Consider the following 15,767-nt stretch of genomic DNA (forward strand, 5'->3'; position numbering starts at 1 on the left):
GACCCACACTGTGAGTTTGGAGATTTGAGGGAGTCACTCGTCTGAAACAAAATAGTTTGTGGAACTTCAAATAATGAACTTAGAGTAAGCAAACTCAGTGAAAAGGATGTAATGCTGGAAAAGGCTGTGGACAGCAGAGACCACATGAGCACAAGCCAAGGAGCTGTACAAGGCGGAAACAGCAATGCATGCTAGGAAATGCACAAGGCTTTTCCCAAAGCAACAGCAAAACAAAGAGGTAGGATCAAACAGCAAATGTGGAGGTAGGCACATTTCAAAGACGTGTCCTGCTTATAGAAAGTCCTGTAATAATTGTGGGAAGAAGAATCACTTTGCAAAGTGCTGCAAAGCCAAGGCCACCAAGAGAAAGGTGCACATGTTGATGAGGAAATGAAGGAAGCATTTGTAAATTGTCTGCAGACTGCTGGTACTGGCAAAACTGAATGGATTGTTCCAGTGACTGTGGATGTGACAGTAAAGAGCAAGGTTTATCCGATGAAGTTAAAAGTGACAGGATATACTGGAGAAAATGTTCCAGTAAAAAGGGGCTATGTGGTGACTTTCAAGCACAAGGAGCAGCACCTAAAGGCACAGCTACTGATTGTAGAAGAGAGAGAGTGGGAATTAGCGCTCCTAGCAGCGTGCTCGGTTGAGGTCAGCACCAAGTGGCGAGAGAGAAAAAAGAGAATGGGCAACCTTGGCGTCTTCTTCGACATTGGTTTTGATAAGCAGCCAGTGGGCCACATTGTATTTAGAGTGATGTTGTTCCAAAAACTGCAGAGAACTTCTGTGTGCTTTGTACCAAGCCAGAGGGTGACGGGTTTAAGGGATCAATTTTTCACTGAATAATTCCTGGCTTTATGTGCCAAGGTGGAGATTTCACAAAAGGCAATGGCACAGGGGGCAAATCCATCTATGGTAACAAATTTCCAGATGAGAACTTCATACTCAAACATGAAGGACCAGGGACACTGTCAATGGCAAACGCTGGGCCCACTGCAAATGGATCACAATTTTTTATCTGTACTGAGAAAACTAGTTGGTTGGATGGAAAGTATGTTGTGTTTGGCCGTGTGGTAGAAGGCTACGATGTCGTAAAACAAATGGAATCAAAGGGATCGCAGAGTGGAAAGACGAGTGTTACTGTTCGCATTCTTGACTGTGGAACAATGTGATGAGAACATTCCAATGGTGGCTGCCCAGTCTTTTTTCCATTGGTACATTGCTATGAAGGTGGCAAAATCCAAATCTCAAGTTGATTTGTGTAATTGTACATTTCCAAGTTACCTGAGGCTTTTGCCCAGGTTAGAGCCTAAACCATCAATTTTCAGTGATCTCTGGCAGTGCTTAGCCTTTAACTTTTTCATGAGGTATAATGGAATTATTTGTTTATTTTAGCCTTGTACTAAAACACTTCATTCAAATAAAATGTACATTTGCTCACCAAAAAAAAAGAAAAGAAAAGAGAGAGAGCACAGCCAAAATTAGGTCTGAGTGCAAGTGAAAAACTCAGCCTGGTGGAAAGAGTTTCTGTAGTGGCTTCACAGACCAAAGATGACCACACAACACTCATTTAAGAGTATGCTGACGTCTTTGATGGGCTCAGATACTTACCTGATGTAACTCGAGAAACTCATAACAACAGCCGTGACAGATCCAGAGAGATTATGCAGGAGAAGCACAGGAACTTCACTTTCCATAGACATCCACACCAGCACAACAGTCAGGATGCCAGTGCTGAACAGGAGTGATCATGATGAAGAAGTCGCCAGTTCTGCATCTACATCATGTGGCTTTGATTCGAAATCTGTCGCTCATCGACTTCCAGTTACAGACCGGAAATCTAAAATATCTCCACAACCCTCTCCGAAGCTGAAGAAGAAAAATTAAAAGGAAGATGGGGAGGCCACGCAATTTCCAAGGTCAGAACAACAGCACCAAGCAAACACAAACCAACAGGAGGGGGTTGTCTATGATACGCAGCCAACAGAGGGGTCTCAGTGAATTGAGACAGAATCAGGTGGAACTTGTGCAAAGACTCACTGATCACATGGATGTAGTCCATGGCTCCATTGTGAGGCACATGGAGTGAATTATGGTCACACAGCAAGAACAGAGAGGAACAGTTAGGATCTTGAACGATGTGAAAGGAAAGAACATGGTGATTAGAGTTCTCAAAATGACACTAATAGTAACACAGCAAGTGAAAGCAATATATCTCTGGAGACAAATAGTAGAAGATAGTAGAAGAAATGTGGTCTAAGTTACTCTGATGTGGAATGATTGTTGGTGCCAGATGGGGTGATTTGAGTAACTCAGAAATTGCTGATCTCCAAACATCCGGTGAGTGGCAGTTCTGTGGGCAAAAATGCCTTGTTGGTGAGAGAGGTCAGAGGAGAATGGCCAGATGGATTCAAGCTGACAGTAAGGTGACAATAACTCAAATAACCACGTGTGACAACAGTGGTGTGCAGAAGAACATTTCTGAATGCATAACATGCCAAATCTTGAAGCGGATGGGCTACAGCAGCAGAAGATCACAAACATACAATCAGTGACCACTTCATTAGGAGCAGGAGGCACCTAAAAGATGGCCACCAAGACTATTTTTGCCCAGTTTTTTTCCTGAAGATCCTGCATCCATAATATTTCTGTTGTCCACTGTAATAGCGTTCCCTTTACATTATTCAAGATAAATGTGTTCACCCATATTCTCCACAGAATGAGTGATCTCTCTATCACATGCCGACCTTGTTCTTTCTCTCCTCTGCTGTTTGCTACTCTGGAGATAAGAATGCATGAGTACTCAGGAGATAGAATGATACCCATGGATCTCCTTCACATTCACGCTAACAGACATCAGCCTTAATTCCCAATAGTTATTGCTGGCTGACAAAAGAAGAGATGAAGTTTTGGAGATTTATGTGGAGGTTTCACAATCAACAAATGCAGAATGGATTTTTGGAAGTCCACAGAAGATAATGAACTGGAGATGATTACAGAATCCGACTTGGGCTATGCCGTTTGGAATGAGAGCAGAGGGAGGGAATTAAAAACCACACTCACTTTACTAATGATTTGTAGATCCCTTTCATATTGTTTTACCCTTTGGTGACCTTTCCTATTACAATAGAATCCACTTTTTCAATTTTATTTTGAGGCACTTTCAGGAAACTCACTTTCGAGCTCACAATTCAATGAGATAGCCAGTAGCTCTGATCTTTGCATTTGGTTTTGAACAGAAGGTTATTCATATGTAATCAGGATATAGAAACAATCAAACATTTATTTTTCTACTGTTCATTTGGGAAACGTTTTTGAAATAATCATTATTCTGGCAGAATTTGTTGTTATAGGAATTGAGGAACCAGGAAACAAAACATTCAGCCACTGGGTTTATTCTGCCTTTGAATTAGATCTTGATTTAATCCCATTCCTCTGTTGTAATGCAGTAGGTAGGCCCCAGGCAGCCTGGCACTGTGAGAGAGATTAAAATCAGATCTGTAAAGGAGAGTAGCGATGGTGGAAAATGAAAATCTGAGGGTTGCAACACTGAAGAAAGTTGGAGTGAAAGGGAGGGGCAGGAGTTGAGCTGAGGGACTGTCAACTTTGTGGCAATGAGATCCCAGAGTCACGCAAGTTGTGTTCCAGAAGTCACACCAGGATTTACAGTTACTCTATTGCAAGGGGATTATGGAAAAGTTACTCTAACTCTCTCCATGAAAGTTAATTTGATGATCATGGTATGGACAACGATCTGTGTTGCTGGTTATAATAGAGGTTGAAGAATGTGCATGAGACAATTCAGAAGCTGGGTCAATGCATGCAGTGGTTACATGTGCATGTGTGGAAAATCCTGTAGTGTGGAAAGGCGATGCACCCCGATGTGAAGTTAACAGAGCTGTAAGATTTGCAAGCGTGGTTACCTGCCAGCAGGAACTGAGCAATGTATAACAAAAGTAAGTAGCATTCCTGCCTCAATAGCTCCAGGATCTACATTTAAACCTGCCTTCAACTGCTGTCTATGTGGAGTTTGCACATTCTCCCCATGGCTGCGTGGGTTTGCTCCTACATCCCAGAGAAGCAGTAGTAGATTAAATGTCTATTGTAAAGTACTCCTTCGTGTAGATTAATTGCAAGAGCAATCAAAATTGGACTGGATGGGCAAGTGTGAAAGAGCATAAATTCCAGGGGTTCAGGAAGTAGGGAGAGAGGAAATGGAATCAATGGGATTGCTCCCCTGGAGCAGGGGATCAGTGGACCAGAGGGCTTCCTTCTGACTTGTTACAATAGGTACAAGGCAAGACATCCTCTTCACTGTAGGACAGCAAGAAAGCAAATGCTGAGGAAAGTCTGCATGATGAGCATAACTGAGTCAATCATGGGTGGAAGGGAATCATCAGGAAACGAACCAAGAGAGCTGGAGATACAGATCAGGATCAGATGTTGTGCAATCATGTATGGTCTTTGATGAGCTTAGTCTGAATATAGAGGGGACAGTGATATTTATTTTCCTAATTTATAAGCACGTTATATTTAATGGTCATGTTATGTTGAAGTAACCCTTCAATAAATGGCAGAGTTGTTATAATTAGAAGTGCATTGTATAAACATTGATATTATTACATACTGTTGAATTTATATTCTTGTCATATAGTGTATCAAGATACAATGAAAAGCTTTTGTTTACATGTCACCTAGACAGACAATTACATACATAAATGCAACATAAGCGTGAGTGTGTGAGTGTGAGTGCGTGTGTGTGTGTGTGCGTGTGCGTGTGCGTGTGCGTGTGCGTGTGCGTGTGCGTGTGTGTGTGTGTGTGTGTGTGTGTGTGTACCAGTTAAAATATGTGAGGCATGTAGCATGATCTTGGATATATTTCTGTATTAACCACTGCTGTGCTTAATATGGTAATGTTTACCATCAGTGAAGGATATATAGAACATAGAATATTACAGAACCGTACAGGCTCTATGGCCCATGATGTTGTGTCAATCTTTCAACATACTCTAAGATTAATCTAACCGAGTGGTTCCCAAACATTTTTTGGGGTTACTGCTCCTTTGGCTCCCAGTCCACATCCCCAGCACCTCCCTCTCCCTTTTTGGACATTACATAAAATCTATAAATAATTTTTATTTACAATACACAGTGAAAGAAATTAGGAACTGCAAATTCAAAGTGGTGACAAATAATTGCAAAAAATTATTCAAGTCTATTTAAAGCTACAAATAAAATTATTTATTTGATTAACTACAATAACAACAATTTTCATCAACTATTTTAGAGTGTACATTAGTAGTCAAACTATTCACTACTTCATTGCTTTTTCATCTTTCACTGAGATGGACGGGCTTGGTGAAGTGATATCAGCTTCTCAACATCAGGCTGCGTGTCACTCAGAACGAGTCTCGGATTCCCATATCCAGTAATTTGCAGGCTGTTTCATTGGAGTGAAAAAAGTTGGGTGACTGCACTGAAATCATGCTCCACTAAATTTGATATTGGAAAGGCAATAAAAACTGTTCTGCTGAAGGGTTTTGGCCCAAAACAGCTGTACAGTACTCTTTTCCAGTGATGCTGCCAGGCCTGCTGAGATCCCCCAGCATTTTGAGTGTGTTTCTTGGATTTCCAGCATCTGCAGATTTCCTCTTGTTTGTGAAAGATATCTTGACCTTATTAAACAGTGCAGGATACCGCTCAGAGATTTCTTTTTGCAACCAAAAGTCTTGATATGATATTTTGAACCTCGGCTTCAGCTCAAAGTCATTTTGTAGCGAGATCAGTTCTTCCTCCATCCTAAACACAAAGTACACTGCAGATGCTGTGGTCAAATCAACACGTACAAAAGCTGGATGAACTCAGCAGGTCGGACAGCATCCGTTGAAATGAGCCATCCTTCCTGTTAATTCTTCATACCAAGTGTTCAGGAATGGATTTAATACCCAATCTGGAATTTGGATCGAGAGAAGATCCTGAAATCTCTCTGACACGTCTTTATGCAGCTCACCCAGGTGGGAGAGTACACTTGAAGATCATCCTCTGGTATTCTTTCTTTCTCTTCCAACTCAGAGAAGTTTGGAAATTGGAAAAGGTCACACAACCAATGTTGCACTTAAATAGGGTTAACTTGGATAAAAATATGGAGATGACTGAGTTTGATAAGATTCACATCATTTCCTTGCAATTGAAGATTGATTTTATTATATTTTCTGAATAATTCTCACAAATAAGCAACATCATGCCTAATATTGTTGAGTTGATTACTGAATGAAGCATTCAAGTCTTCAAAGAATATTATTAGTTTCAAAAAGAGGAGAAATGCATCTCATATTCCTTTTGCGATTCATCTGACTTATGTGTATAGCAGAAAGTGTTCAAATTGTTCATCATTCTCCATACAAAGCTCTCAAAATAGTCGAGAATTGAGAGCATGGGACTTTTCACCATAAGACCATAAGATATTGGAGTAGAATTAGGCCATTTGGCCCATTGAGTCTGCTCCACCATTCCATTATGGCTGATTTATTATTGATCTCAAACCCATTCTCCTGCCTTCTCATAAACTTTGATGCCCTGACTAATAAGAAACTATCAACCTCCACTTTAAATATACTCAATGACTTGGCCTCCACAGCCATCTATGGCAGTGAATTTTACAGAATTACCACTGACTGGCTACATAGATTCCTCACACACAAAATGCTGGTGGAACGCAGCAGGCCAGGCAGCATCTATAAGGAGAAGCACTGTTGATGTTTTGGGCTGAGACCCTTCGTGAGTCCTGACGAAGGGTCTCGGCCTGAAACGTCGACTGTGCTTCTCCTTATAGATACTACCTGGCCTGCTGCATTCCACCAACATTTTGTGTGTGTTGCTTGAATTTCCAGCATCTGCAGATTTCCTCGTGTTTGCTAAATAAATTCCTCCTCATCTCTGTTCTGAATGGACATCCCTCTATTCTGAGGTTCTGTCTTCTGGTCCTAGACTCACCCTCTATAGAACTTCCAATGTTTGTTAGATTTCAATAAGATTGTCTCTTATTCTTCTAAACTCGTGTAAACAGGCCCAGAGCCATCAAACGCTGCTCACATGTTAACCCTTTCATTCCTGGAGTCATTCTTGTGAACCTCCTCTGGAACCCCTCCAATGCCATCACATCTTTTCTTAGAAAAGGGGACCAAAACTGCTCACAATACTCCAAGAAAAGTCTGACCAATGTCTTTTAAAGCCTCAGGATCACATCCTTGTTTTTAGATTCTAGTCCTCTCAAAATAAATGCAAACATTGCATTTGCCTTCCTTACCACTGACTCAACTTGGAAGTTAAACTTTAGGGAATCCTTTGCACCTCTGAGTTTTTAAATTTTCTTCCCATTTAGGAAATAGTCTATGCCTTTATACTTCTACCGAAGTGCAAGACCCACACTTCCCTACACTTTGCATCTGACACTTCTTTGTCCATTCTTCTAATTAAGTCTTGCTGACTCTCTGCTTTCTCAACACTATCTGCCCCCTCCATCTATCTTCATATCCTCTGCAAATCTGGTCATGAAGCTATCAATTCCGTCATCCAAATTATTGACATGAAAAGAAGCAACCCCTGTACAGACCCCTGCAGAACATCCCTGTCACTGACAGCCAGCATAAAGGCTCCCTTTATTTCCACTCTTTGATTCCAGCCAGTCAGTCAATCTTTTATTCATGCATGCAAGTATCTTTCCTGTAGTACCATGAGCATCTTTTAAGCAGCAGCATGTGCAGTAACTTGTCAAAGGCCTCTGAAAATCCAAGTGAACAACATCCACTGACTCTCCTTTGTCTATGGTGTTTGCAATTTCCTCAAATAATTCCAATAGGTAAGACTTCCCCTTAAGAAAGCTATGCTGACTTTAGCCAATTTTATCATATGCCTCCAAGTACCCCAAAACCTCATCCTTAATAATGGCCTCCAACATTTTCCCAACCACTGAATACAGGCTAACTGGTGTATAATTTCCTTTCTTCTGCCTCCCTGCCTTCTTAAAGAGTGGAGTGATATTTGCAATTTTCCAGTCCTCCAGAACCATTCTAGAGTGCAGTGATTCTTGAAAGATCATTACTAATACCCCCACAGTCTCTTCTGCTACCCCTTTCAGAACTCTGGGATGTGGTCCATCTGGTCCAGGTGACTTATCTACCTTCAGACCACTCAGCTTCCCAAACACTTTCTCCTTAGTAATAAGAACTACACTCACTTCTGCCCCATTACACCCTCAGATTTCTGGCATATTGCTAGTGTCTTCTACAGTGAAGATTGACTCAAAATATTTATTAAGTCTGTCCACTTTTTCTTTGTCCCCTATTACTACTTCTCCAGCATCATTTTCTAGTGGTCCAATGTTCACTCTTGCTTCTCTTTTACTGTTTAAGTTTGTTCATTATAAATAATATCTATATTTCTTTCCAGGTTCACCATTTGTGTTAGGTAATTTCCAGATAAAGAATTGACAGAATGTCCAATATGTCAGTCTCAGGCAGTATTAAAATATATCAAAACCTGTTCAGTTGCATTTAAAAAGCAATAGCTTGCTTTAGGACTTTAGATTCTTGATTCCTCGATGGGACATGCCTCGAACAGACAAACAAACTTTCTGTGACCTCAAGGATCCTAAAACCAATGAAATATTTCCAAATGTAGTCACTATTGTAATGAAGGGTGAAGCAAACACCATTTTATACATGGTGAGGTAAGTGATGTTTAATAATATTAGCTAAAAGTTAAACGTTGGGCACAGAGAATAGACCATGTCATCTTTTGAATAATGACATGGGATTTCAAACATCTAGCCAGGAGTGCAAACCTGGTTTCAAATTTTCTTCTTAATGGGGTGATGCTTCTTAATGGGATGAGGCATTTCCTCAGTAGTATACTGAGGTGTGTACCAGCATCGGTTCCATAGGCCTTTGATTAGTAACATCTGTTATGTAAGCACGGCAGCATAGTAGTTAGCATAACGCTTTACGGTAAGTATCAGTGACTAGGGTTCAATTCCCACCACTGTCTGTAAGGAGTTTGTATGTTCTCCTTGAGACTGCATGGGTGTCTTCCCGCAGGCCAAAGATGTACTTGTTGTTCGGTTAGTTGGCCATTGTAAATTGTCTCATGATTAGGCTAGGATTAAATTGTGGGTTGCTGGGTGGCATGGCCCTAAGGGCTAGAAGGGTCTATTTCACACTGTATCTCAATAAATAAATAAACACTAGCAATCAAATATTGTTTTAATTAATCTTCCAGGAAACATTTCAAGGAACTACCACTCAAATTACTGAAGTGAGTAAAAGAAAAAAAAGATACAGGAGTACCTTGAAATGCTGCAGCAGAACAAAGCCCACAGTCAGAAAAACATAGAACTATGTCAACACAAGACAGGTAGATTGAATACTAATTTATGTTTGTAAACATTTTTGGGAACAGTGTACCAATCAATGGAATTTGTTGCTAACTTATGCTTCAAAACTCAGGTTCAAGTTTATGCAGGCAGCCTGAAGAAGCCTAAAGGTGACAAGAACAAGACCGTGGTGCTCCACCAGAAAGTTGCAAACTCATAATCAAGGATTGTTTGGCACTCCATTATGTTTCTGATAATGAGAGGGTTGTTGTTAGACTACTGTAGCATTGTCAGTAAATGTTATGTTACTTAATGTTAATGGTCATGTCTTGGCAAATGGTGTTCACAGTTCTGAGTTTTTTTTCTCTCTTTGCACATTTTTGTAGGCAAGCCCCAATAAGCTTTCCTAACATCACTCATGCTAGCATTGTAGTCCTACTTTGGTCTACAATATATTTCATATACTTTAACTACTCTCACTAAATCCTCTCATATTGAAAATTACTGCATTTGCAGAGTCTGATTTCTTCAGGTTTTAATTATCCGTAGAGATGAAGCTGGTTTCTGTTTTGTGCTGAGCAGTGTCCACAATGCTCTGCAGATTCCAGCAGTCATGGGCAGAGCTGTTGCTATACCAAGCTGTGTTGCTACAGATAGGATGTGTTCTATGGTGCATTAGGAAAAATGAGTGAGTGTCAAAGGCAACAAGCCAAATTTTTTCGTCACCTGAGAAAGAGGTGATGGTAAGCTTTCCTGGCTGTGGCACCAAAGAGATTAGATGAAGACAGCCTAATGTTTACTCCTTGACTTCAGCACCGTTGATGTGGACAAGAACATGTGCACCAACTCTCCCCACTTCCTAAAGTCAAGACTAGCTCTTTTATTTAAATAAAATAATTTAAATAATGCGAGTGAAAAGTTGTCATGACATCTTAACACAATAGGAAAATGAAAATCTGATTTGCAAAAATGTACATGAAGTGTAAACTATATTTTTTCCAACAACTGTCAATTAGGCTAAATATGGTTCACTACCCTGTGTGTTTAACCTGTTTGATTTGATTGGGTTTTCTTTGGTCTTTTAGAAAATAAAAATTCAAGAAGCTTAAGTAAAATTGAGGCTTATTTTTAAAAAAAATTTCAGGTATATCACATTTGGCTTGATGTCCTTGAAACACTTGAACATTTTCAATGGATGTAAGTTAGAATCAATCTTGCATGCTGTATTTAATAAACTATTTTAGATATTTTAAAGCTTTTTGATATACAACTCAACATCTAAACGTATTAATTGAAAAAACAAAAACACTAATAAAAATGATTCCAAGATTTTTAATATACAGTTTTTTAAAATATAAATTAAAAGGAAACAGAACATTTGACACCTGGAAATTTAACATAACCATTTAAAAAGAATAAAACCCAATTACACACAACAATTAGGCAACTGCAAAAACTCCCATTGCAAAAGATTCTAGGATTTACATACCAGTTGAAAAAAAGACTCAAGATTTCTTTAAAAATAATTGCCCCAAGAAAGAAACAAAACATCCTGGTTTAACACATTAAAAATACATCAGTCCAATACACTTTGGATGAGAGTTCATAAGGCAAAATCTATTTTATTTCTGTTGTGAATATATTCCTTGGCTTCCAATTCTTAAGTCAAACGTTGCTTAGCCATCATATACTTGCTCCCATTCTTTCTGACTACCTCTCAGTGTAATCAATACAAGGAAAAATATATCAATTATTATACTTAAATACAAAATGAATACTGTTATTCCTAACAGAGAATACTAAATACTACAGACAAGGTTAAAGTACACAGGTCATATTAGATGTGCCAGAAAGATTATCGCTTTGTTCTTAAATCTGGTCAACTTTATCTAATCTTTACACATAATCAAAGCTGCAAATAACCATGCCATTAAAACAAGTTACATATATACAATAAAATTTTACCACCAGTATGTACATTTTATGTTTGTAGAAAGGCTTATTTTCTTTGCACCTGTTTGGAAATACAAACCCCAACTCAGTTCAAAAATAAAAAGATTAAGCTCAAAAGGTCAGAAAAGAAAATTGAGATGTAATAAAAAAGGCACATTTGGCAGCTACTAAAACTGACGTGCGCCCGACACAAACAGTACAGTGCGCATTAATACACATTCAGTCACAGGTTAATTGACTTCATTTAAACCAAAGCAAATCACTCAGGCTGAAATAGGTTTTATTTGATGCATCAAAGATCACCAGCCTTGTTGCAGTAATTTGCTGCAATTTTTTCTTCTATGAAGGAAGGCTCATTCAATTTATTATCCCCCAACAGGAACATCGAGCAGCAGATAACTGAAGATGAGGTACAGATCAACTATGATGTAGCTCTATGGTGGAACATGCTCAAGGGGGTGAATGTTCCTATCTTTTACAAAATATATTTTGAAAAATTAATGCGTGTATCAGGAGACACTGCAACTTTTGCAAATCTACGGAGTTGGCCATTCTTTTTGTAAAAAAAAATCCTATGTATTTCTATCCCTGCCTTGTGGTCATCGAATATAAAATTTTAAAGAATTAGAGTATAGAAACATTATTAACAAATGGTTTTGTTAAAACAAATATGAATTTAACTTAACAGTCTTTTACTGCATTCAGTGACATGTAATAAATGTAACTTTGATAATTATCTATATAAGATGTACAGAAAGGGAAAGTGTCTCATTTGTCACCTGCAGTTGAGATAACAGCTATGGATTTTAGCTCGTAGTGAGTTAAGCCTTCACCGTATTTTTCACAAGTGCTTTCTCTCATTTGTCTAACCACAACCACTTGATGTTAATCATAAAAACTGAACTACACATTAGTAATGGTGTTTTCCAACTGGTATGTAACCCTGAAAATGAAAGCAACTGATATGCAATTTTTCATTGCTCAAACTTTTTTTCATTAGTTTCCCTTTGAATGCTTTTAAAATTATTCCCCAAGTTTTGCTTTCTGTGCACTCACTGCCTTTCACAGTGGGATCATTTAAAATGAAAACAGCATGCATATTATTCTCAAGTGGTTTAAGTGTGCTGCTTGTCTTAAAAGATCCAATAAGCATTCCTCAGGGTCAAGAAAAAAAATCAACTAGTAAAAAGATAGAACTAATCTTGACCAGGGTCAATATGCAGAGGTTTTCTGAATGACATTGGCATTTATGAAACTAAAAAATATTTTACATCCAAAACTACCGGATTAATGGGCTTAAATATAAATCTTTCATTATTCAGCATTAATGTTTTGATATCAAGCTGACAATGATTCAGTAGTTTATGACCTGTTTAGCTCGTGACTCAAAATTGTGTGTATATTAGATCTGTGGCAAATTTCATTTTGCATTTTATACCCACACCTTTGGCAGCCCTTCAGCATTTTACCAATTTACAGAATCAATGAAAACACCACAAACTGAACTTTTGTTCAAAAACAGTTTTATTTAATGCCAATTAAGCCTTTTATTCAGGGCTATATACTGAAAATACCCATAACAGTTTAGATTTGGCAGCCCTATCAATATCAATTGGTTAACTGAACAAAAAGTAGCCATTGGCATATCTAAGTGCTTAAAAAGGTCTGCTGAAATTATAGCATGTTTATGTTGTTGCCTGTCCCATATATGCTGAAATATTTGCGTAAAGCATAATAACCTACAATATGAAATCTATTTAAGTACAGTATATTTAAGTTTAGGTGAATTTATTTATTGTAGAGGCAATAAACTGATTTATTTAAAAATTAGCATGCATTAGGTGTGTTTATTCAGACCACAATGTAAGACACTGGAATGAAGCTTGAAGAGTGACCCAGATCATAACATCATTACTTTTGGATCAATAGTAACATTTGGTTTTTATTTGGATCTGCATTTGTAAATACCACAGTTCAGGATGAGGCTTGTTATTAAGTCCCATGCTTGAACAAAATGAAATAGTTCCCATTTTAAACATCCTGCATTCCTTTTTTTGACCCACATGCCATTGTTGTAATATCAAATGAGAGTTATTTGAGGCTGTGTGAGATGAACAGCACACAACTGTAGCAGAAATTAGTTACTATCTTCATGGGACAGCAGGATATGTTTTGAATAGAAATGTAGCTGATTTGAAAACGAGAGCAGATAATTCCGACTAATTTATTAAAAAAATGGTGTTTTGAAAAATGTTAAATGATAAGCCTACAGGAATTATTTTAAGGCAAAGATGATGATTTCAGTAAAGACTGAAAGAAAACATTCTACTTGTCATGGAGGATATGGAATAAAGCCAAGAACCGCCACTACAATATTAAATCATGTGGTTATCAGATTGTAGATGAAGCAGTACAAAGCTTTCTTATGCACTGCAGTATGTCATATTTATTACTCATATCACAGGTAATTACTCTACAATCCAATTTACATTAAACAGTATAAGCTACTTCAACAGAATCTTGCCTCTTAAAAACCTCAGGGGATTTTGTTCACTTATACAGAGTGTATATAATTCTGTTCCAGCATCAACCTCCTTTACCTTATGTATCATATAACTCAAGCTGGTGCAAGGTATGGGAACGTTTGGCAATCTGAATAAATGATTTATATTTATCATAGCCAATTATCTAGTTGAATCTTATGAAATAATCCATTCTGCCATATAATTTCAGAAACTGCAGTAATGTTATGAAATGAGTTGTCACTTGACTTAAGTCAGTAATTGCAAATTTAAGAGAATAATATGTCAGAGCCCACTGAAAATGTAAATGTAGAAATGATTAGTTTCCACAGTTTACTGCATTGGGTAATGGAGATAGGTGCTACATTCTCATTGAAGGATTGTTCTGGTCTGACTTGTTCTTGAATCACTTTCACAAAGAATGTGCTTCTTTGGTGTAGCAGGTACCCACATTTCAAGAAGTTTTATAGTGACCACTCTGCAGAGCTAGTATTTCCTCAATATTTTAGGTACCAAAAATGCATTTTCAGAAATGAAACAAGGCATGATTATGTGAAACATCAATCCTGTGTTTTAAGTTGAAGGTGCAAGCCACTTTATCGTCAAAGAAATGTCTTGTTGACCAGTTGATATCAATGGTCGACCTTCATTGTTGATAGAAGTTTATTACTGGTATAACAACCCTACAGCTGCATTCTCAGTTACTGGCAAAGTCAACATGGTTCAGTTTTTACATGTAACTATCCAAATTGTTCTTCACTGCCTAAATGCAAACAGAGAAGGCAAATGGATGGAGATTCCAGTCTCTGCCACAGTCCGAGCTTTAACTGTATTCCTGTAGCTGAGACGTTTAGATTCCACCCACCTCACAAACTCCCTCTCCCTCATGCTGCATCCTCTGCAGTTTCCATGAGTTTGTAGTGTTTAATGTAAATATTTTATAGCTAAGAAGAATGGGCATTTTCCAACAGAGGTGGTCCATCTCGATGAAATGAAGGATGCGTGTGCTCCCTTTTATAGGTTTTTGGTGGAAGCTTTGGAATTGTTTGAGATGTGGAGCTCTGTCTTGGTGGAACAGGTGGTCCTGCTGTAATGCCAACGTCTTCTTGTGGCAAATGAGGAGATGGCAATTGTCTGCGAGTTCCAAGTGGTGAGGGCATCTGAGGAGGTGGTGGTGTAAAAGGAGTAGGTGAATTAGGGAAGAAAGTGTTGGGCAGTTCAGTTTTTCTACCCATTGGAGGAGGTTGCAAAGGCAAAGGTGAGCCTGGAAATACATCTGGTGTTCGTACGGGCTCTCGAGGTGGCAAGCTGGGAGGACTGTCAGGAGGTTCTGAAATCGATGACCTCTCAGACAATGGATACCGAGGTGAGTAAACCTTAGCTGTGGGTTGTCGAGGTGGTATAGCAGGTGGGCTGTCCAAATGTTTTGACTTGATCTGAAATAGAGAAGAGTGCACGTTAGTGACTGATTAGCCTTGTGAATCATACAATTTCCAAAATCATTAACCTTTCAGAAGTCATTAAAGCATGAAATCCAGAGCAACTCTAAAGAGTTGCTATATGAAAGGATAGCTACATTATTATAAGTGTCTTATTTTGGTCAAGATATTAAAATAAGGCCCTGTTTGATGTACTGATAAAATACTACAGATGTATTGCAAGGAATTATGAGCGCAGGGACCAAGATTCTTTCTTCAACTAACAACATCAAGAACAATTATACTCTATTCATGTATTTGTGCAGGTTTGCTCTATGTGAAATATTACTGCAGCATGTGTCTACAAATGATGTATTCAAAATATTCCATTGGCAGAGGACACCTTTTAAAAATCTAGAGTGCATAAAAACATTATAAAAGTTCTGATAAAAAGTAAGACACACAGGCAATATTTCATACAATACTATAGATTATATTGAA

General features: G+C 38.3%; 1 protein-coding gene and 1 pseudogene across 2 annotated transcripts in view; one reads left to right on the plus strand and one right to left on the minus strand.

Moving 5' to 3' along the window:
• The first annotated feature begins 687 nt into the window (after nucleotides 1-687).
• LOC140730026 (peptidyl-prolyl cis-trans isomerase F, mitochondrial pseudogene) lies at nucleotides 688-1,301 on the plus strand (annotated as a pseudogene).
• Nucleotides 1,302-10,687: 9,386 nt separating this feature from the next.
• The window catches only part of LOC140730717 (son of sevenless homolog 1), a 224,410-nt gene continuing 219,330 nt past the window's right edge, over nucleotides 10,688-15,767 (minus strand). For both annotated transcript variants that reach the window (XM_073051524.1, XM_073051523.1), the window contains one exon: nucleotides 10,688-15,284. In XM_073051524.1, coding sequence (XP_072907625.1) covers nucleotides 14,793-15,284 — 492 coding nt within the window. In that variant the 3' untranslated portion in view covers nucleotides 10,688-14,792. The remainder of the gene's footprint in view (nucleotides 15,285-15,767) is intronic.

The sequence above is a fragment of the Hemitrygon akajei genome, chromosome 7 (genome assembly GCF_048418815.1).
Source record: "Hemitrygon akajei chromosome 7, sHemAka1.3, whole genome shotgun sequence".
Classification (NCBI taxonomy): Eukaryota; Metazoa; Chordata; class Chondrichthyes; order Myliobatiformes; family Dasyatidae; genus Hemitrygon; species Hemitrygon akajei.